This window comes from Empidonax traillii, unplaced genomic scaffold (genome assembly GCF_003031625.1).
Source record: "Empidonax traillii isolate 1590-97213 ecotype Southwest subspecies unplaced genomic scaffold, ASM303162v1 scaffold10:size5872457, whole genome shotgun sequence".
NCBI classification, from domain to species: Eukaryota; Metazoa; Chordata; class Aves; order Passeriformes; family Tyrannidae; genus Empidonax; species Empidonax traillii.
Window position 1 is genome coordinate 5,448,885 of NW_020955203.1, and position 23,604 is coordinate 5,472,488.

Genomic DNA, 23,604 nt, shown 5'->3' on the forward strand with positions numbered 1-23,604 from the left:
CCTCTCCTCTCTGCAGTCCTGCCACCCCCCACAGATGCTTTGGGAACACAGCCATGGCCAAACACAGACCATGAGCCTCCACGGAAACTCCATGGACAGTCTCAGGTGGGATTTTGTGGCAATCAAACCAGCCCATTCCCTGCTTTTAAGGACATCTGGCACAGCACAGCTTGCAGCTAACCTTCCCATCTTTCTCCCAGAAAAGGGTGCCTTTCTCTACTCTGCTTTCAGGGACCAGTCCTGAGCCCTGGTCTGTGCCCAAGCTGCCTGCTTTAGGTCAGACTTCCCACACCTTGCTGGCCTTTACCCATTGCCACCGTCTTCTTGCAGAGAAAAAAAGCTACCCCGTTGTTATATTTAGACTTAAAAGCATTGTACACTTGCTGGAACAGCAGTTCAGGGCAATTTTCAGGTTTCTCTAAACACACCAGGGAATTTCTTCCCGCTGCCCTTGGAAGAGGCCTAGGGGCCTGTTCCTCTTGCAGGTATCGTGATGCAACTAAAGGCTATCACCAAACAAGCAGCGTGTGGAACCCCAGCAAGCAAATGGCTGCAGGTTTAGGCAGCGTCCCCAAGCTCCAGCTCGGCAAGTGGCACTAGAGATGCAAATATCCCCCTCCAGCTCCGCAAGGATCCTCTCCAAAACCAACAGCTCTGCCGTGGCCCCTGAGGTACAGGTTATAACCTGCCCAAGAAACCTCACAGACAGCATTCTCTTCTAGGATGGGACTTAACACCAGAGGTTTGTGAAATAAAAGAGTAATTAAAGGTTACAGCTACCCCTGCACGGAGCAGGTTGGAGTCAGACTGCCTGGGAATGCTCACCAGAAGGTACTCCAGGGCATTAAGACTAAGGGAGGGAAAGGAAAACTGAAAAGAGTAACTTCATGATGATATTATGGCAATAACGTAGGCTGCTAAATCAATAAGCATTCTGTCGTCAACAACCGACAGCCCAAGACTGCCATGTCCTGCATTCTGATTTCCGTGAAAGATGGGAGCTGCCATTTCCCAGAAGAAGGGACCTGAAGTGCTTTGTCCCTGCTCTAAATGGGGGGAGGGGGGGGCTCTTTGAGACCCTTTCACATGATTAGAACAAAAAAAAAAAAAGAAAAAAGGGAAAAGAAACAAATAATTACAAGTTGGAATTATAAATAAATAAATAAGAAAATAAATAAGAAGGAAGCTAAATAAATAAGCAAGAAGCTGAATAAATAAATAAATAAATTGACAGTGTTTTCCAATCCATGTGACAAAATGTATGCACGTGTCCCTGCTTGAGCCCCTTTGATGGCAGAGGGCTCAGAGCCAGACTTTCTCCTTGAAATCCTGGGAATTGGACTTCGGTCTTTTTTCATTCCCTGATGATGACAGGAGAGGCTCCCAGGGCGTAAGGCAGGACAGAGACAGGCAACAGAGATCACTCACTGGAAGAGTTTTGGTTGCATCTTCTCATCATTTTATCTTCACTCTGCCTATTTTTCATTTCAGTTTGTACTTGGGACTTATTTCTCGTCTCTCTGATCCTGTTGCAGTCACTTTGGCTTAGAAAAGCATGGATTGTTAGGGCGGCCAGGCCTCTAGCCCAAATGGGAAAAACTGAGAAAATAATGCAAGATGAGACCTCAACTGGCCATAAAGTCACACCCTCAACACCAAGGCAGGTTGGTACTACCTCTGTCTACCTACCAGGTTCCTGAAGCCCCCAAATATGGGGATTTTATACCTCCTTGGACAACCTTTTTTTTCTAAAGTTTCCCATCTGGTTAAATTAAAATGTTTCCTTCTACAGCCTAAGCCTATCATGTCGTGAGTCTTTACAGACATGCGTCTATTACCTTCCTCTTGTCAGAAATAATTTGGGTGTTTCAAGGCAGATATCATATCTCCCCTCCTTTTCCTCCAAGCCAAACGAACAGGTGTTCTACACCTCTGCTCATTCTTGCTCCTTCCGAATGAGAAAGTCACATCCTTCTGAAACAGAGGTGCCCAAAAAGCAGACAGAGCCCCCCCCCCAGCCAAGGGGGCTCTGCAAGGCACAGAAGTTTCTCTGTGGATAAACAACGCTCCTGTCTATACATATTAATATCATGCTTGTTTTTCCCTCCCGGAGAGAAATGTTTGCTGATTTGCCAGCATTTTGCTTGTTCTTGGCACAAGGCAAACAACTACACGGGTTGCAAACAAGGCGAGAACCAAACCATTGATCTCTTCTGGCAGAATGCAGCTTAATTCCAGTAAAAAATTCCACAGCAGCTGCCCATACTACTGAAACCCATTTACCTCAAAGCATGAAAGATGCACATTCCTCTTCATGACATCGTACAAGCTGTAACTCCTCAAACAAGATTTAAGTAAAATAAACTCTGCTTGGGTCAAGGTTAAACACTCAGAGATCCCCACTGGTGTTTGCTGTGAAAAGAACAGTACCATTTTCAGATGAAAGACTGATGTGCTTTACAGCAGGGCAGCCTCAGCTGCAGTTCTTAGGAATAAAGCAGTTAGAAAATAAAGTGCTCTCTCAGTTATTTCTAAAGGTGATATTGCCACTTTGACATTAAGAATTGCATCTGCATGTTTGTTTCTAAAGACATTACCATCTAAGCAATAAGCATGCTACTTTAACCCCCTTGAGACATTTCAACCTGAACTTACACAGAGTGGGAAGCCCATAAGGCAGGGTCTGATCAGGGGCAAATACTCAAGTGGTGCAAGTCACTTTAGGTTAAATGCAACTCGTATTTTTGTGACAGCTGAGGATTAAAACATAACCTAAGAAACTCAGAAAATGTTATATTCTGCCTAGTGTTCTCCAGCATTCATAATCTAAGGTATTACAGATGCCAGATGCACCTTACCAGACAAGATGTTAATGTTGTCAGCACAACACCTAGAAGCGGTTTGAACTGTAAAAATGGTTTTCTTGGAGCTCTATAGCTCCCACCAGTCTGATCAGACAACTTTTCCTCTTCGCCAGAATCCCCCCTTACCTTTTGAGATAGTTTCTCCCATAGAGGATCTGCTGCAGCAAGGTGACCACAGCAAAGGCGCAGATGAATATGAAGAACAAAGTTCTGTTTCCCAGCAAATCCCGGCTTGACGAAGGGTCAGTGTATCCCATCCTTCCTGAAAGCCACTGACGCTCCACTGGGTAAAATTCAGTTCATTGCCGCCTTCATGCCCTCCTCGCTGGGAAGCGGAGGGGAAAGCTCGCTGGCTTTTCTGTGAGCAATCCAAGGACAAGGTATCCCATTGTTTGGCCCTGCTGCCCCTTCCTTGCCCCTTTTGGATGTTAGCTCCAGGACTGTGCGTAATGGCTTGCTTCCATGGTAAAGTTTCCAGGAGATTCAGACGTGGGTAACATCTAAAATCATCTCTCAGAGCTCTTCCAGCGCAGGCAGCTTATGCTGTGAGAGAGGCATTCTGTTCCCTCTAAGCCTCTCTTGAAAACCCGCTGCTAGCAATTATCTACTTCAATCCCATTTTCATATTCCAGATGGGGGAAGCTGCAAATAAACCAGAAAACCGCAGCCAATGGCAAGCACGGGTCTCCGGCAACCTGCGTTGGAAACACATAGTCGTCAGCTCCTCTCTGCTTCTGCTCAGTGATTCCAGCGAAATGTGCTCGCAGGGAGACGTGACTGGGGCGTGCTATTATTGAACAGGCATGTAACAATCATAAGGGTTTCATTCAGACTCCTGCAAAAATGAAAAAAAAAAAAAATAAATAAAAGGGAAGAGAAGAGAAGGAAAAGGCAGCAGCGGCAGCAGCAATCTAGTCAGGCTATCGGGAATATCGGGAAGGCTGCATTCCGTGCAGCAGCAGCAGCAGCAGCAGCGTGCCGTCCCTGCCGTAGCATTTGCATGCGGCATGCAGTGCCGTCAGTCGTACACCGCTCACTATTTGGGCTCCTCTCCTTCCCCCTGGTTATTCCTCCAGAGTAAGCACAGGCAAGGTCACTGTGCATCTCTTCAAGGACAGAGCTCTCGGCTCCTGCATGCTGATTTATTGGAGGCTCCGAGTAGCCTCACAGCCGCAGAGAGGGAGCCTGCCTCTCAGTGCAGGCTCTGAGAACCATTCATTTAAAGAGACAAATATTCTGATTGTTCCCCCCCACCACCACCACCAGGAACAGTTCTCTTTTGAGAGGGCAGAGCAACAAGACCTTGTCCACGGCCATCGTAACTCCTCTAAAAATCTCCCCATTGTCAGGAGAGGCTCCTTTCAGTTCACGGGGAAATCAATGGGAGTTTTGTTGTTCATTTCACCGGGAGTAAAATCTGCCCCCGACCCTTGGCTTCCTAAAACAAGTCCCAGTGAAAAGCTTTATCCATGAATGAAACTTCCAGACTAGGAGGTTGCTTTGCCCCGATAACAGATGGGAAAAGGGTTTTTACAACAAAATGGGGGGGGGGGGGGGCGAAACCTTTTGTCTAAGAGAATAGGAAGATTTTTGTGCGAATAGATTTTCCAACAGTTAAATCAGCGTATGCAAAGTGCTCTAGTGTGCCAGCAGCCCAGCTGTGTGAAGCAGCAAACAGAGATTGTTCGTGGGCTTTGTTTCAGCTGTAACTGGTGCTGCATGCGGAGAAGGACCAAAGGTAACTTCGTGCAACCCCTTCACCCAGATCCTGAAGCCAGGGCTAAAGCAATCTAGGCGAGACAGTCAGTAGGTAAAGCAGGCTTTGCATCACCTAATTTTAAGCAGAAAAATAACACCAGTGTTTAAGGTAGGAACCTGGTCACCCTGAACTCCTGCAGGCAGGAGGCCAGTCCTTTAGACAACCCTGACTCTGCAGAGAAGTTGTAGGGATCCAGCCCCTGAGATATCCTTCTTCGGTCCCTCTCACAGCTCCCACACCTCTATTTCTGAACCCTGCTAAATGCTTCAATTATCACCTGTGCATATAAAAAGAGTGATGATCCCGGGTCAGATTAGAGATTATCCAGCCCAGAGCCTTGTCCCTGGCAGTGGCCAGTGATGGATACACAGGGAAAAGCAGAAGAAGAGGGCAAGGACAGACCAATGCCTCCTTGGAAACACTCTCCTACCATTTGTGGTTCAGGGTCTCGCAGAACCAAGGAAAGAAAACCGGTATTTAAGTTAGAAAAACAACTGAGTGGGATGCACTCATTTGTACTCTACTGGGAATAACACACATACCAGGGGACTGCAAATTAAACAGCAAAACCAGTTTGATTCCCTGTTGTGAAAGTCATCATCTCTAGGGCCAAATATGTTTCTTTTAATGATCAGTTTATGTAAGCCCATATAATATGAGACTGTTTTCATATGGGAACTGTACTATTTAGATGGATCTAACCATACAGACTTCTAAGAAACAGGAACTCAGAAACAGCCATCAGAATCTCAGCCTGAGACTCCACAAGATACTACACAGTCAGATTTGTATGGAGAAGCTGAGAGACAAGGCCAGTAAGGTCAGATATGAAGGGAAAGGAACTTAATACTTTGAATTGTTGGATTTTTACTGTTTAGTTTTGAAAGTCCTCTCGGAGAAATTTTCCTCAGTTTCTCCAGGAGTTATTTCACAATAAGAGCAAAGTATCAGAGAGTAGAATTTGGCCTTTTATGACCCCCTGTGAGTGTAATGCCAGTTTTGCATATTCTTATATCATCTAGGTTTTGGTGAAATCACACTGAGCCTTTCCTCCTTTCTTCTCCTCTATCTAGAGGGATTTTTTTTCTTGACATCTCTGCTGTAGTGCGCCAAATTCCTGAGCTGAGCAGCTACTCTGTCTCCCGGACTGACAGCCAGCCTGGGCTGCAGTAAACAGCCCATGTACTCTGTCAGTCTTTGATTTTCTGTGTCTCCTCATCATTCTCTGCTGTATCACAGCTGGCCAGAAGACACAGCACCTGAGGGGCCTGTGAGCAGCAGAGCTGCAGACCTAAAGCAAAAAGCAAAGTACGAAGATATCTCTTGTGAGCGTGAAGGGTTTTCTGTGCCAGATCTCGCACAGACAACGTTCCTGATGTCACATGGAACAGAAAGCTGTTTGCTGCCTTCAGCCCAGTACGACAACAGCACTGCAGAACTGGAAGCAGAGCAGCTCTGTGCCAGCATAAAAAGAAAAGGACGTCTATTGACAATTTTTCAAAGGGTGATCAAGGTTGCCTGCAGTATTTATTGTGAGTAAAACAGTCATATGGTTGATGCAGAAGGGGTGAATGAGCAATGTCAGCACTCATTCCCAGGGCCCTTGGAGAGTTTGTCTTGTCAGCTGCTGGCCACCTTGAAAGCATCAGGCCTCTGAAGAGAAAAAAAAAATAATTTTTTTGAATTATTTTGCACACTGCACCTAAGCAATCAACAGGCAACAAAAGACCACCCTCCTGATTTTGAAAAGGGTTGGAAAACACCTCCAAGAGCATCCAATCAAACCAGCCCCCAATTACTGCCAGGTGCACCAACAACCTGTGTCCTCCAGGGCCACATCTATAGGATTTTATAACACTTCCAGAATGAAGGACACGGGCTCAGAAAAGGTATTCCCATGTTGGTTGACGGAGCACCGACTTCAGAAGCTGAAGCAAATGTGGCAAAACGGAACCGCTCATAGCCCCGCTTAATATGAAGCTGCCACAAGCAGTCAGTCTCACACGTGTCTGGCCTTTATTTGTTGCATGTGAGCTGCTTGCTAAATATCATCAGAGATAATCTGTCACAAGAAACTCCTCCAGCCTGAGCAGGGAGACTCTGAGTCCTCTAACACAAACACAAACATGCTCCTTCCGGTGATACCTCCCATGGGAGTTCATCATTTGCTCTTCAGTCCAAATGAAGCAGATCACAGTTTTTCTTTTGGAAATAAATTAATATTAAATATTAAAGACACAGAAACCAAGGCCTTGTTACCTAAGCTCTACACAAAGAAAGGTGAATTGGCCAAAGGACAAAACCTGGTTGAGTCAGATTCTACTTCTCTTGGGGGGATAGAATAAACATATCTCTACCTCTCTCTCTCTCTGCTGAAAGGACAATGTACAGCCCTTACAACTAAGATGTAGTTTGTTTTTTAATGTAAATGAATCAGAAAAATTCATTTCTGATAGGCAGGTCTGATTGGGAATTTTTTAAAGTATCTTTTACTGAACCTGTCATTTGAATTAGTGTTTGACTGATCGTGCATTCTAATTTCAGCTGAAAGCAAGGGCACTTAGTGCCTGGGATATCAGGATCTGTCTCTTGGTAGTTTAAACCACAGAACACATAACCAGACATGTTAAACTCACAGTATTGTACAGGTTCAGAGTAAAACAAAACATGCTTCACATTCCCCATCAGGGTTTTTTCTCTCCCTGCCTGCTCAGCCGCTCTCCTTTTCATCACCAACTAAAGAACTTCACACCCAGTATAGCAGAATACTACAGGCTGTAAACGATTTGAGTAGAACATTTTTCACATCTCATTTCCCCCCTAAATTAAAATTAAGTCATGTCTATTTACAGTTTCTACAATGCTTGTGTAAACTGCCATATCCCTGACTTTGCAAAGAGCTGGCACATAGGTATATGACTAGAAGGTTCTGCTGAATATGGAACTTATAAACATATGCTTATCAATATTAATTCTTTAGCAGACATAAAACATGAATTTATTAGCATAATCTAGTGCTAACACAGCATCTAGTCCCCCATCACTGCCACAAATCCATATGTCTTAAACTGAGATATTAAAGGCAGATGAAAGGATTCAGCTAAGATGTAAATATTTATTTCCTTCTGAGCTGGGTTAAGCCACAAGGAGATGATAATGGCTAATTTGGCATCAGGCTGGTTGCTACCTGTGGAGATGCCTGAATTAGAGGAAATGTCCTGAAGATAACATATGGTCTGTACACTGGATATACATTACATCATCTATTGAATCACAGCCAGTTTCCTTCCAGTTATGGTTCACATAGGGGGAACAATGTCCCAGCACATAAAATATCACGTTTTTACGCTGCTGACACCATCCGTGTTGGGAAAGGAATGAAGTCTTCTCCAAAGGAATGACATCTTCCTCCCGCTGGTAGGGAGCTCTGATGCAGAGGCTTCCGTGGCTATCATACTGTACATTTACTACTAACAGTTCCTTTGCTAAAATGTGTAGCCAAGTGCAAAACTAAGCTGGGATCAGTGGTGGGGAGAGCTTTGCTTTCCCACTGGTATTTTCAGATTCCTAGAAAATACAGGAAATGTAGTGTGATGGTTATGATCCTGTTCAGGCTCACAACAACAACCCTGCAAATAGTTGAGAACTGCGGGAGCTCGTGGTCTCTGAGGGGAAAAAAGGAACAGGATGAAATTTCATTTACAGGAATCATCTACTGGAAGCATTGCTTTGATTTTGGAGCATTGGGAGCCTTGGATTTAGCACCAAATCAAGAGGACTGAGATGTTGGTAGAACCACAGAGGAGTCCAAGGGTTTCATTGGCCAACAGTCGCTCTCAGAGGAGGAACATGCCTCTATCCCAAGCAAGTCATAACTCCCACTTAATTCATCAAAACCCTGTTTAAGACCTTCCATTGAAAGCCTGGAACGTGCTGGAATCAGTGGCACCCAATTTTCTGGCTTAAGGGTGGTTGAAAGTTTGATACTTCTTTTTGAAGAAAACATTCCAGCATTAACACCACAATGAACAAATATTTCCCATGACCAGAATAAGGATTATATATATCTAATGCCAAAAAACCCACAATTAATAATTATTTCACTATTTTAACAATGTATTTTACAGCAAAAATAAAAATGTTAATCTGAGATATTTAAAAAAAAATCTATATTGTGGCATATAAAGTCATTTGCAGAGACAAAGGTTAATTTTCACAGACAATGTGTCAGATTTTGGAATAAGTTTTGCTTTTTCAGTGATTAGCACTGAATTAATCACAATTGGGGGTAAATATGAAAAAGAAACTATTCGTCTGAATAATCAGCTAATTAAATACTTCAAAAATTTTACACTATGCTTATAATCAAGATGTAGAAAAGACATATTATGGAAAATTATTTAGGAAAAGTTACCTGTGTGTTTTTATCTCAGTTCTGCACTGATTTTGTATGGATGAGTGAAGTATACTCCTCTTGAATTAACCATCAGCTTCAGTTCACATGACCTTTCAAGTTGCTCAGGCACTCAAGTTTTTGAACCCTTCCTCATGATGTCGTCCTACAGCACTGATAACATTCCTAAGTGCTCCCTGTAGCAACCAGTGTTGTCGTGGGTGGTCTACCTGTTCACCTGAGTTACTCCTCTACCCAAAGCAAATATTCAGACAAATCATGATATTTCAAATAATCCATGCTAGTCTATGCTTAGTTCAGTCCACAACAAAAATAATAAATAAAATAATAATAATAAAAAAAAAATCTATCTTCTGTGATCTTCAAAAATCCTCATTCTTCGTGAAACATTTATTATTTTGCTCTTCTGTCACTGTGGAAATGCTCACTGGAATCTGGACCACTTAGACCACCTAAAGAACAGAAACAGCACTGTGACCAGACACACATTTCTGCCCATCCTGTCACAGTACTGATTCAACTTTTAAGCCCTGCAAAGTGTCTGGTCTGACCTGCATGTGGCTACAGAGATGGCTGTTAATAAAACCAACCACACTTTCAAATTCCTTCCTTTGGATCTTTGATCTGCCACGAATCCCTGGGTCCTGATTATCTGTATTAGGGTAACAAACAAAGACCATTCCTGGAGCAGTTGGACACTGCTGCTGGGCATTAGCCAAGCCACTTCTTGCCACCAGCATTCATAATTTAAGCAGGCAAGAAGAGAAGGTGAGAGAGGGATTTATTAGCCCCCTTGGCAGAGAGCAGGGGTTGCAATTTAGAAGTCGTGTTTGACAGCATTCAACTTGCTCAGCTTGCAAACGTGCTGGGATGCAAAACCAAGGCAACCCTAGTCCATTTTCAGTGACAAAGAAGCCTGGGAGTTTCAAGGGGACAGACAGACACCCAGGTGGAGAAACTCATCCGTGGACAGGGCCTGGATCACCCCTAACCTCTACCAGCAGCTTGCGCTTTGCTAGCTCTAAACATAAATATCACAGCACTGTCACAGGCAGTGCTGACACACGCAGGGAGATGGAGGGCCACAGACAAACAGGTATTTAGGCATCTTAGTCCTTTTTGAAATTTTGGGAGTTAGATGAAAACCCTTGTTCAGCTTTTGGCTGCAAGTGAGTTGTCTAGGCCTATAATTCGAATGAGGACTTACAATGAGATCTTAAACTCAGCTGGAGCTTGCGTCTGACCTGAGCATGGCAGGGAGTTTGGAGAAATTGCAGCTACCCATAAGCCCCAGCATAAGCCTAAAAACCCTCTCCAGGCTGAAGGCAGAGGTCTGTGCCTTCCCCGCTCACACAACCAAACATGCCACGAGCACGGCTGACACACTCCTGAAAGCATCACCAGTTACCACTAATGAGTGTCTGATGACCACACTTCCATCCTTCACAACAAAATGCCAAGAAGAAATCCCATGACTGAAGCTTTTTACAAGGGCCTGCAGTGACAGGACAAGGGAGAATGGCTTCACACTGGCAGAGGGCAGAGTTAGATGGGACACTGGGAAGAAACTCTTTGCTGGGAGGGCGGTGAGGCCATGGCAGAGGTTGCTCAAAGAAAATGGGTCTGCCCCATCCCTGGAAGTGTCCAAGGCCAGGTTGGACAGGGCTTGGAGCAACGTGGGATAGTGGAAGGTGTCCCTTCCCCTGTCAGGGGGTGGGACTAGATGAGCTTTAAAATCCCTTCCAACCCAAACCATTCTGAGATTCTATGATATTATGATGATCCCATCGTCATTTACAATATTCCACCCTCTTCTCTCTAGCCCAGGACCACCAGTACAGCCTCCTATCCATCGGACAAGAAGTATTTCACATTTATACACAGTCTTCCGCAGTCACGTTGACCTTTTGCTGGAGAGCCTGCAACAGGTTATTCACCTAAATAGCTGAGTACAGCCAATTGCTTGTGGTTTTAATTTAAGAACCTAAAGTGGGGAAGACATAATGGTAGTTTATCCACAGCCAATATCAACCTCCAACACAGGGATTTGCGGCAGGCCTACAGGATCCAGTGCTCTACCAGGAGATATTAAGGAAATGCCTTTGACAGGGAGAGACATCCCCAGGACAGCTTTCCTCTGAGGAGAGGGAAGCACAGCACGGTATTTAGCCAGATTAGGTTTTGGGGTGGTTTTTTGGTTTTGGTTTTGGTTTTGTTTTTGTTTTTTTTCAGAACATTCCCATCACCATCGCCTTTATTTAAACTTCACTTTCAATAGGCTTTTTTATTTTCTTTCAGGTGTATCCAGCAGGCTCCTCTGGAGCTAAGAAATCTGTGCGTGGGTTTTCTCGCACGCACTGTGGGCAGGAAGGTGTGTGGGAACTGTAATTCAGTCAATTTAAATCACATGTAGCTGAAGCTTGAAAGGAAAATAATAATAAATGGTTCAGATTGTCAGGCTCTGTGCAATTCTCAATCAATTAAAGCTTATTTTAGCACCAGGGCAGTTTATTTTTGTAATGTTCTCCTGGCATTTTGATGCTTTCATGTTACTGTGCAGCTAAAAGGTCTTGCTGGGAACAAATTACTCTTGGTAAAGCATTTTCTGAACTGCAATTTTGGTTTCTGTCATATGACAATAAATAATATCTACATGAGCAAGCAGCAGCAAGGAAATAGCCAGTGGCAGTGAGAGAGCAAGGCTTTGGACGTGGGTAAAGAAGGAAGATAAATCTGGGACTCAAACACAGTAAAACCATGGTTGGTTGGGCTCAGAGACTACCAAAATGCTCTTCATTGCATATGAGTTTCAAATGGGATTCAGTGTGCTGAGACATTCAACAGTGAAAACTCATCAATGAAGATATTCCTACATCAATTTGTTGCCTTTTTTCATCACCTGTTTATAATTGAATGTTCTGCACTTTTAAAATCTGCACTTTAAAATCTGCACTTTTGATCTTCATTTTGTGATGTCATTTTGGTTCCCCTTCCGTGGGATGATGGGTGACACAGGAATGCCCAAATCAGTATTTCTAGTCCTCCTCTGCAATCCATGCTGCAGTTCACACAACGAACCACTGTGTCAGATTACACTGAAGGTGTCACAGGTACAAGAACTGGCTAATTGATGAGGAGAGCTGTTCCCTGATGCTACAACAAAAGTCATAACTAGCGCTGTCTGTGGGTCCTTACAGTCTGTGGAAGTAGCTGGCAAACAAGAACGGAGTTGTGAGTTCACCTCCACTGGAATCACAGGTGAAATATTTGCTTCATAAGAAGGGCAATAATCGCACTAAATTGTCAGACAAAGAAATTAAAAGCAAGGTGGAAAGGGTATAGGAAGAGTGACCCTTACCCTTTTTTTAATTTAGAGATTTCTAGTCTCGCAATTTCTCTTGAATTTCCTCCTTTAGGCCTGGGGACATCCCTCATAATCCACTGCACCAGCTAGAGGTTTTCCCCTGACTTTTCCCAGATGGAAAAATTCACCATTTCAGACACAAAGCAAAAGGAAACTTAGGGCCTTTCATCACAGCACAGTCATCTAATTCTCTGAGACAGCTCATGCTCAAGTGCTATCCCCTCCCCTTGGATACCACTTCAGCTTTGCCTTGAAAATCCAAGGAAGTTTTAGTCCAGGTCTACACACAGAGAATCCATTTCTCTGGGGAAAGGAAGGACAAACCTTTTTCCTCAGCATTGCTCCTTCCAGATGATGAAGCAGAACCAGCTGGCACTTCAAAAATCAGTGTTTTCACAACAAACATCCTGCTGTGGCACATGATCTAATCTGGATGGTCACCAGCTCCGCAGGAATACACACCTTGCTCCGGGCCATGCACCTGGCAAATCACTGCAAGTTCTGAACAGCCCTACACCTGAATTTACCAGCTGCTGCCTGGAGCCAGCACATCACCCTTCCCTAAAATACGGCAAAAAACCCCATTAACTCTGCATTTCATAACCACTACCCTTCCTTGCAATCTCCGCTCTCCCATCATGGCATGTCTGTGCTCCAGAAATTAACGTGTTCCTGTTAGAAGTGTTATCTCCCCAGCAAACAGTGAAAAGTTACAGAACTACAAAAAAGTTACAGTTCAATATCCACCCAGGCTGATTTCAAACTGCAGCTCCAAGTGCTTCATTCCCTGTCGGTTTTAATGGGTTACTAATCTTAAATGTAAGAGCTTCAATTAAAAAATTTGCGAACAGTTTTGTTATTTTTGCAGAACTATCCATTCCCTTTTTAATAGAACACCTTAAACTTTCTCCCAGTACTCCAAAAGCCAAGTTCATTCTTATCCTCATGAAAGAGGGGACACGAGCTCTTTAGTTGAAGGCTTGGTTTGAGAGCTCTATGTTTTACCAGGCTTTCTTCATGACTGCAGGCAGAGCTGCACCACAGTGCTGGGATTTCCAAGCTGGCTTGGGAAGGCAAAAAGACATTTCTGCTTTCAGCACTTGAACTGGGATTTCTGCATGGTGGAGTGGAGCCATCTACCACTTAGTCAGCTCACCTCACACTCCACGTGCAGTGCACTCTTTACCCTCCTCAGCATCTCTTCCCTCATTTCTGAACCAGCAATCATAGCATTTCTCGGCCTTTGCAGGTGTGTTGCAGGACCAACAAGGACAACTTTCCAGTTACTGCACAAGGCAAAAAAAATCCCTCTTGTCTCGTAACTTGCAGTTTTGTCAGTCTGAGGGCCACAAGAGCACTCATGCCCCAGGATCATCTGGTTAAGATAGACAAAATCATACACGGTTCATGGGAACCAGGAAATCTTGGTATTACAGGCACTAAACACAGATGTACTTGACTCCCACCACCAATGTTGTGCGCCTACACCTACCAAAACCCTCCATGCAGTTAGCTGAGGTTTAGTCAACACACTCCGTGGAGAAAAGAGTTCTTTTAATCCCAAGGTGTCTCAAAGACATGTCAAATGAATCACATCCTGAAAATGCTTTTGTCTTTCCTGACTACAGTGGGAGCTTGGGATGACCAGTTCAGTTGCAGGTGGGATGGCAAGAGGGCCTAGTGTAAAAACAGCATGGAAACAAGTTGATGTCAAGTAAATAACGTACAGAATTGAGTTATGGTTGTTTTCCCCTTAATATTTAATGCCCCGAAAGCGCCTATATTAAATCGAGTGCAGCTGCCACAGAAAATCACATTTCCTGCAGCTTCATACCACTGAAGAGGGGCAAAGCCACGGAATTTCACCTAGTTATACTCTGGCCCTCTTATTTCTCTCTCATAGCTACTGTAGATGATCATCAGCAAATGAATAAAACATACTTTCATGCGAATGGAACAACATGTGCCAGCTTTGCTGCTGGCATTCTGTCCACATGACTAGCACTCCCCTTTGCTAACCCTTCTTCCCACTTCTATTATTAACCCTCCTCTCACAGACAGAAGGAAGACAAGGCGAATCTGGGATATTTCTGTTCCCCCCCAGTAACATCAAGAAACGGTCTGGGATGCGTAAAGGCCAGGATTTACGTTTCCAGACAACACAAGAAAATCAGATACTTTAAAATGATGTTTCTCATAGAACTGAAAGAATTTCAAAAGCAACAATAACAAAATAATTTGAGACCGTTGAAAGGAAATGCCCAGTTATACAGCGTGTGGGTTTTGGAACTTCCAGCCTCAAGGCAAAGGGCTTACTGCACTTCAAAAACTCCTTTGGTGACCCATACAAAGGGTAAGAGCATTGACAGGTTCACAGGCTGAGTACAAACACCCCAGAACTGCTGTGTGAGCCACTGAGACTTTCCTCTGCCTGGCTATCCTGCAATCATCTGCCAGGAAGGTGGGAGATAGGGACAGCTTGCGTGACCTGAAGCATTTGTTATGCAACGTTTCCTTATTTTCATGCTCTTCACTAGCATACCTGACCTCCAGGTCACCCCACAGGGATGACAGGGAATGATGACAGGAATATAAAATGAAAAAAATACTCATGTTTGCATAATTCGGCCCCTGGAAGAAGTCTGAGAGTTAAACTGAAGAATCTAAATATTATTAAGAGACTCTTCCCTGGTTTTTAGGTTATGTTTCACCCTTTGGCCATCTCACTTGTCTACAGAATAAATAACACCTGCTATGGCAATAACAAATACAGCTTACTGGGGACAGAGCTCCTGGTGCACTGCTTTATTTGCTAAGAACACTTCAGGAAAAGGAATTTGAATGCCTGCAAGGAAGCCTTCACTTGATGCACCATTTGAAGGGCAGCAGAGAAACCCTCAAACAACAAGTAGTCAATGACTGGGTAAATGCCAGATTTCACTGAGTTGTGCCAGGGATGTATTTGGCCATGTATTTTCTGTTTGTACATCCCCCATAAAGTTGAATCATCAGGCAAATTCTGCTTAATCAGAACCTAAGCCAGTACATGCTGAAATCAATTGGAAGCGATCTTGATTTCCAAGGGAGGGAGCAGAATCTAAATCACTTTATTATCAATTCAGACTCACTCTTCTTTTTTTTCTTTTTCCTTTTTTTTTTTTTTTTTGATGTTCTCACAGCAAAATCTACTGCTCAGGTGTTTTTAATCCACCCCCTGCTACCACCAGTAATAGAGATCCTTAAATCAGCAACTGGCCAAGCACCCACAAGCTTTTAAAGCCCTAGGGAGAGCTTACAGCAACCCTGGGAAGCATCCAATATCGCACTGGACTGATACACAGAATAGCTATTTCAAGCTCCCTTCCCTATTTGTTACCATGCCGGATAAAAAGGCATTAACTAATTATTTTAATTGCACTTTTTGTAGTATTTCTCGTGGGACCTGGGCTGCAGCTGCCTCAGCCTGATCCCATCTGGCTGGGGGATGGGAAGCTATTCTGAAATGTGTTTTCCCCAGGGTGAACAGGGCTTTCTGCTGCAGCTGTCTTTACAGAGGTGGTGGAGCTGTTGGAAACAGGTGTGTTGTACGTAAATGCTCCCTGGCTTGAAACTACCCCATGGACTCCAGCAGGAGAACTTCAGTCAGCCTCACAGGAATCAAACCCAGGCGAACTCTCACCCCACCTTTTTAGCGGGGAGGAAAACAGACCGTGATTACTTCAAAAAGGAAAAAATACCTTTGTGGGACTGAGGCATTGAAAAAGGTGTTTATGGAGTTTTCCAACACAAATTTTCTTGGCTTCTGAGGGCAAAGCGTCACAACTTTTTGGAAGAGTCATGATCTTGCGGGTGACGAATTATCTGCAATGAGACTGAGATCACTTATGGAAAAAGAAGCTGTTAGGAATGGAGTGAAGGAAAACACCCCCACAGAAACCTGATTAATCAAGTACAATTGGCAGCAAGCATAGAAGAGAGATTGTGTTCTTTAGGAGATATTTTCTAGTGAGTTCCTGCTTGGCTCCAAGTGACGTTGTCGTGTTTTCCCTACTCCCATTCCTGTTTCAGACCTTGTGAAAGGCTCTGTCGGAATCTCAAACCCCACATGTCCCTGACTCATTTTGCTTGGGCTACAGTCTTCTAGAGATGCTCTGTGACAAGTTAAGAGGGAAGGTGGTTGGGATTTTCATTGGTTCCAAGCAGGCTGTCATGGCTAAAAGTCTGTTTCCCCCCGAAAATCCCTCTCAGGTTAAAGATGAGCTACATTACACAGTGGTCACTGAGCTGGGGGTAAGGCAATTCCAGGAGCTGCTCAGATCCTCTTCTCCAGAGATTCTATGGCAACATCATTTCCTGAACCTGCTGCTGGGAATCTCTTTGTCCTCAACCCTTCTAAGGGTGGGCAGAGGGTGGCAATTCCCCCCTCTCAGACAGAATGGGGTAGGCAGAAGTGGATATCACTCCTTGTCCGTGTCTGATGTTAGGGAGTTAACTCTTCCCCCCTGTGTTATTTTAGTTCATTTTCTGGAAAAAAAAAAAAAAAAAAAAACACCACCAAAAAAAAACCCAAAAAAAACCCAGATGTACCCAGGGACTAGGAAAGGAGCTTTGGGAAACATTTCTGTTTTTTCACTAAACAAATTCTGACAAGCCGAACATCCAAAGTACAACAGCTCCCTTCCCCTCTCTGACCTTTGCCTCCCAGCCTGGGGAGGTTGTCAAAGGCCTCTTCTCCTCCCCTCACATTTTCTGCGTCTGCAGCCTGGTCTGTGCACTTGCTTGAAAGATACCCTGGAATGAAACAGCATCTCCTGACTTGGAAGGGACTAAATTATATAATTATTTTATATTTTGGGTACAGATAGGGTTTTCTTTGACTCTCCTGCATTCGTGCAATTGGTTAGTGAGAGTGCAGCATCTGGTCTAATAGGCCATAATTAAAAAGAAAAAAATAAATATGATTTTCTCAAACACTTCCAATCAGCTATTCCAGACTACGTTATTTTATGCAAAAGTTCATGGATAGAATGGTGTCTTAATGGCTGAAGAAAACATGACACTACAGCATTAAAAGCACTACAACCTGGCTTAAGGTGGAATACAAATGGAAAAATAAAACCTGTCCTGTTCTCAGCTACCTCTGTTTGCTCCTGCACTGCTTGTTCTCTTGCACAGCCTTAGAGTTGCCATGGGTTTTCATGATTAACAGAGAGGTAATCCAGTTTAGAACAAACCCAGAAGAAAAACAATCTAAAAAGGTTAGCTTCCCAGCACACAAACAGACCCCAAAACAACAGAAGAAGGGACGCTAGACAGGAAGGTAGAGATGAAGGGGTGAGAAGACAGGATTCTTCAGCCAGCTGAAAGCGTTTGCCTCACCTTGTGACACCTGAGGAGGGGGGCTTGGCCTCTGTTTGCCTCAGCTGGGAAAGCTGGTGGGGAGGGACATGCGGGTGCTGTGGCTGAGCTGCGTGTTGTGTAACCGAGCTGGATGCTGTGTAGCTGCTCGTGGGCAATTATGTCCAAAGTCACAGCAGTGATGCTAGAAAGCTCCAGGCATCTCCACCAGATTTTGCTGGCCATTAATCCAGCAGAAGGCTGCTAATGGCATCTGATCACTTTCCTTTGTGCTACTGCTATTTAAGGCCACTCTGAAGGGCACAAACTCTTCCCTATTACACAATGCAAGATTCAGGCAAAATAATAACCCTGGGCTTCAGAGAGTGAGTTCTCAAAATGGTAATAAACTAACAAGATGTGAACTTTACTTTCAAGTCTCCGGCCACGAAATGAAAAGGAATAAACTCCTGAAAAGCATGGATCTCTGACGGTAAATGAAATTTCATCTAGTTAGAGTGGATGAAGCATTCGTCCATGATGCTTCCACTTCGAAAAGCCTTTAGAACAACACTCTGGTTATGAACCCCACCCACTGCAAAGCTGTACTGCATGTCCATCCAGCATCCCTGCATGTGGAGAAGTGCACAACGTCCACTGGGAAGTTCATAACGTGCCAGTGTGCAGCAAAGATTTTTAATACGGGTCATAGAGGGATGTGCTTGCACAGGAAAAAGGGTATCCAGCAGTGTTCCATGCTCAGAGAGGTCCTGGAACAAGTCCAGTGGAGTGTGACAGAGATGGTGAAGGGACTGGAGCATCTCCCTGACAAGGAAAGGCTGAGGGAACTGGGGCTGTTCAGCCTCGAGAGGAGATGCTGAGAGGGGCTCTCCCCCATGTCTGTCAGTGTCTGCAGGGAGGAGTCAGAGGATGGACCAGGCTCTGCTCAGGGGAGCCCAGCAATGGGACAAAGAGGAATGGGCAGGAACTGATACCGAGGAAGTTCCACTTGGACACGAGGAAAAACTTCTCTGCTGTGCAGTGACCGAGCACCAAACAGGCTACTCAGAAAAGGTGTGGAGTTTTCCTCACTGGGAATACTCCAGAACCATCTGGACATAATCCTGTGCCATCTGGGATGGCCCTGCTGGAGCAGGAAGGTGGGACCAGATGACTCACTGTGGTCCCTTCCAGTCTGAACCATCTGGGATTTCTGTGAAAGAGAGGACCAGACCCCTCAGCCCCAGCTGGGCAACCTTTCAACACCCAGAGATGGTATCAACCTTAAGAGTCTCTCCAGTTTTTGAGAGATGGCTTTTAGTGTGGCTAGGCATTGGCCAGTCCTGGCTATGGCACATTATTATGATTTGTCCCTTCCAGAAAAAGTAACAGACACATCATTCGCTGTCTGATTTGAAAACCACAACAACATGAAGCCACTGACTTTGACTATTGATCACGTGTTGGTCTGATGTGGGAGGGTAACAGACAAAGCTTTCTCAGAGTCTGGAGAGTCATCTCTCTTGAGCGAAAACGGAGCCAAGCTATTGTGAGAGGCAAGGACTTGGCTTATCTTGACACCCAGGCAGCCCCTTCCAGCCCAAAGGAAAGGGGTCATCTGACCCAGAAAGGATGGTGAGCACCCCCACATGGGTTAGTTAATAAGAGATGTTGCTTCCCTGCAGATAAAGACAGTGATGTTGAAATTGTGTCACTCGGCAGGTGACACTGCCTGCCTTCCTGTCTGTCCCCAGGGTCTAATCTACAATGCCGGTATGATCCCTCCTGCCTTGCATAAGGAAAACTCCAGGGGAGAAAATTTAAGAGGCTGGGTGGGTACCTGGAAGTCAGAGGCACAAATTCAGTGACGTGAACCAGCCAGACTGAAAAATTCCCCTTCCTGTGGAACTACTTCACTACAGGACAAGGTTAGGAACAACGGTTCAGCTCTGTCCAGATCTCTAAATAACACGCAGACAACGTATTTTAAATCACCTAAAAAACTGGCGGGTTTTATACAGGCTAGTGAATACCTAGAGGGAAAACTAACCAGCTTGTATAGCAAATGAGCCAAACATAATTTTTCATCTGTCTTGCAATCAAAAGAAGATCAAATTATGTACCAAATCCTACCTTCACAAGTACACGGGGCAGCAGTGTGGTTGAGAGCAAGATTTGTCTGGAAAAAAAAAAAAAGGAGTGAACTGGCCATTTCAATCCCTGCTGTAAGCATTCCTGATTAACGCCAGCTGATAGTTTTAGAATAGTAGGTCTGAGGATTAAAGTCTTATGTGGGCTGAAAACACTACGTCACCTCTCTAAAATTACTTTTCTTAGTATCATTTAATACTCTGCGTTCTCTTAGGATCAATTCTTAGGTCCTCATTCACTAATGGGAAACTCCACCTCAAATCTAGTTATTATTTAGGGTTACTCACTCACTCTCGGAGTCTTCTGCAAGAGATTGTGTCTCCAACTGTGCTTCATCACATTTTTTTCATTTGTACTCCTCAAATCCTACCTTAATGGTTTCCCTGGGAACCCATGGAACGTCCTACATGTAGATTAAGGAGAACTACAAGCCCTGTTCTTGTTTTACGCTGATAATTCTTAACACAAAACAGTAATGCAATGTCCATTCACCCAAATACTTCAGCTATAAATAATACAGTAGACTTTCAGACTACCATCTGACAAAGAAAATGGCATTTAAAAAAATGTACTCACCTCCTTAAGTTCATGATCCCATGAAGTCCTCTCTTTACATGTTCAGCTACCAAAGGTCAGGCACTAGCCTGCTTTACCTGTCTTTGCTCTGTTTCCTGCAAATAATAGAAACTAAGTTTTTTGGGATGCCACATTATACAGGAAGATTTTTTTTTTTTAAAATCTTACTACATTAGAAGTGGCAAATAAAAAATCTGATTGGCACTCAATCTTGATAGCATTAATTATATATTCTGTGTTTTTTTCTGAACTGAAATTTTAAAAAAATATCCAGTCTGAAACCCCACCTGCCATGGCCAGGGACAATTTTTTGAAGATTGGAACTTCTGGACCTTCTCTACATTCCACTGGAAGAAAGGTCTGCTCTAAACTCTGGCAGTTTGCTCAGAGATGTTCCAAGGAAATTCCACAGTTTCTCCTAGAAACTCCTGTAATGTTGAATGAGTGCTCCCATGAGTCCACTTAATAAATTTGCCTTGAAATTCTACACAACTTCATTAATCTGTTTCAGGACAGATTTTTCTTTTCTCTCTATCTATGTAGTGCTGCCAAAAAATAATCAACGCTGAAAATCTCATATAAAAAATAATTCCAGATGAAGCCATTTTTTTTTTAATTTGTCAGATAATGAAAAGTGCTGCAGATGGGATTCATTTACCTAAATAATAATATCTCTCATTCTGTTCCAAACCTTAAGAGATATCAAAAGCCTCAATGAAAAGCAGGAGCCATGTCATTTTTTGCTGAGATTAAACTGCTTTGCAAGCAACAGCACTCCTGTTTTTCTGACGGTTTTAATTCTAGGCCAGAAGCCACCAGAAGATGTGGATTGCTCCAACATACAACACAGCAATATTATTTGGTTTCATCGTAAAGAATACAAACTTCTTGAAAAGCAGATCTACTGAGGTGTGAAGTGGACAGAGATCTACACTTACTTTGAACCTGCTCTTTGAAACTGGTGTTTTTATTATTAGCTGTCTAACTGGGAAGTGTATCAATTTCAGCTGCAGATCTAGGAGGCTGCCCACGCTAAGAAATTCCACCAGCTGTTGTCTTATTTCCAAAACTTAGTTACCCATTGGACTTGGGGTTCTCAGTGTATGTATGGTCACCTTTACATCAACAAGTACAAACACAGACACTGAAACTGAATGCTACTCACTTTTCGGAACAGAATGTTGCAAGCTTGAAATGTCATTCTTTATGTGATTTAAGCAAGGATAGACAAAAGTCCCTTACTGGGACACTAAAAAGTATTTGAGAATTGAAATACTAAAACTAATAAGGTTTTAAAATTAACTGTAAAATGAGCATGATTGAAACGTAAGAAAGGCCTTTAACAGAGAAGATAGCGGTTAATAGTTTGGGAACCACAAAATATTGACTGCTTGCTGGGATCACATGGAACATGCAGTCCCTCCAACAAAAAAATAAAAAAAAGGGTATTGACAGGAGCAGCAGCAAAACGGAACTGGTAACTGAGCACACAGTTCTCACACTGCCAGTAAAAGCAGGCCAGCAGCCATTTCCTTCTCAGATCTCTAGATAGGATATATATATGACTAAGTTCACAAACTGGAACTGCTGATCTGCCCAGTCCTAGAGCTCCAAAAAGTGGCATTTTGCTAAAACCGCATGAGTCGCTAAGAATGCAAAAAATACTGCCTATGGTTACAGTTGGCACACACATGGGTTCTCTTCCAACTTAAAGGGCAAAGATGGTAGCTGAGATTTCACTTCAGAGGTTGTGCTTCCCTTTCTGTTCTTGCAAAAGGGAGGTGGAAGCTCCTCAGTGATTCTACATCCTCACTGGTAAGCGCAGAGAGACTCAGTGAGATTATGAGTGAGCTTTTTTATTATTATTATTATTTTTTAGCTTATGAAAGCTAATTTTCCTAGCAGAGATCATATTGACAGGTATAATCAATAAATATAAAAATATTTTACTACGTGTCTTAATACCCAAACAGCAAGAATCACACTCTTGAGTGTTTTGTAAGGCAAATGCAGCCCAATTCTTTGGAAAATCATTGCAAAGTTACTAAATGAACACCAAGGGTTAGAAATGATGATGATGAGCAGAGGCAATAAAAAGTAATTTTCTCGGTCTATGACTCTGAGCCCCATTAGAGCAATTCACCTGTCCTGCATCACCTCCTGCGGCACCCTCTTTCCCAGAAATTGATTAAACCTCCAGTCTGTCACTTTCAGTGACCTAGCAAGCCTCCCACATCCCAATTTAAAAAATAGTTTCCGAGTACAAGCTGGTCTGAAAAGGACATAGAGGTAAAATTACCAAACTGGTGCTCCCAGAACTCAACAGAAAGGAATTATTCTAATTAAATCCTATACCAATATTGTCTATAGCACCAAAGTTCTGGGCAGGTGATCTTGAGCTGTAAAAGCCACCTGGCAACCTTTCAACAGCTTAAACTTCTCACTTTCTTAATGCATGGCTCCCCTGGTGTCATCCAGAGTACTCTACCTTCCCATTTTTCCAAATTTTGTTTCCCGTGCAAATCCTGGAGGTCTGAGGCTGCACGTACTCCATCCCATTCAGTGCAGTCAGGGATAGATCTGCAGCTATCACTCAACCTCTTAATGAAAATCCCCTGGATCTTGGGCGACTTAGTATTTCATCCTCTGAGTGAAGATGTTATATAAATGCAAACACTGGCTATTCGCATTTTCTCACTTTTCCTGACAAGAGAACACTGCTGTTTTTCAGTACTTCGGAAACATATTTGTGCCTGAAACATGAAGTGGACTCCTAAAAATAAGTTATAATTACAGTAAACACAATAACAGCCAAGAACAAAATCACTCTGCAAAGGCAGAGATTTTAGATTTGCAGGAATTCCAGCTACTGCAGCCTTTGTTTGTGACAGCTGTTCTGTGCCCATGAAATGAGCTGCACTTCCTCTGTTGGTGTTTGCCTGATACGGCCCGTCTTTTTTTTTTTTTTTTTGAATCTTGGCTTTTATCTTTCTTCCCTCTTCTGTGATGCCTCAGCACTCTCGAAAACCTGGCATGTAATTAGAGCGTGTAATGCCAGAGAGGTGCAGTGCTGCCATCAGCCTCCCCTGCACGTGATGGAAGAATTCATTATTGCGTTCTCTCAGCATGCTGGTGGATA

At 43.6% G+C, this 23,604-nt stretch overlaps 1 protein-coding gene across 5 annotated transcripts in view; it reads right to left on the reverse strand.

The window, feature by feature from the left end:
- The window catches only part of ST8SIA5 (ST8 alpha-N-acetyl-neuraminide alpha-2,8-sialyltransferase 5), a 68,143-nt gene that overhangs the window by 43,373 nt on the left and 1,166 nt on the right, over positions 1–23,604 (reverse strand). For 2 of the 5 annotated variants that reach the window (XM_027885617.1, XM_027885583.1), the window contains exon 2: positions 2,991–3,699. In XM_027885617.1, the coding sequence (XP_027741418.1) occupies positions 2,991–3,121 (131 nt within the window). In that variant the 5' untranslated portion in view covers positions 3,122–3,699. Of the gene's footprint in view, positions 1–2,990; positions 3,705–3,901; positions 3,978–23,604 lie in introns of those variants that run through there. The other 3 variants (XM_027885601.1, XM_027885610.1, XM_027885592.1) reach the window with 3 other exon arrangements.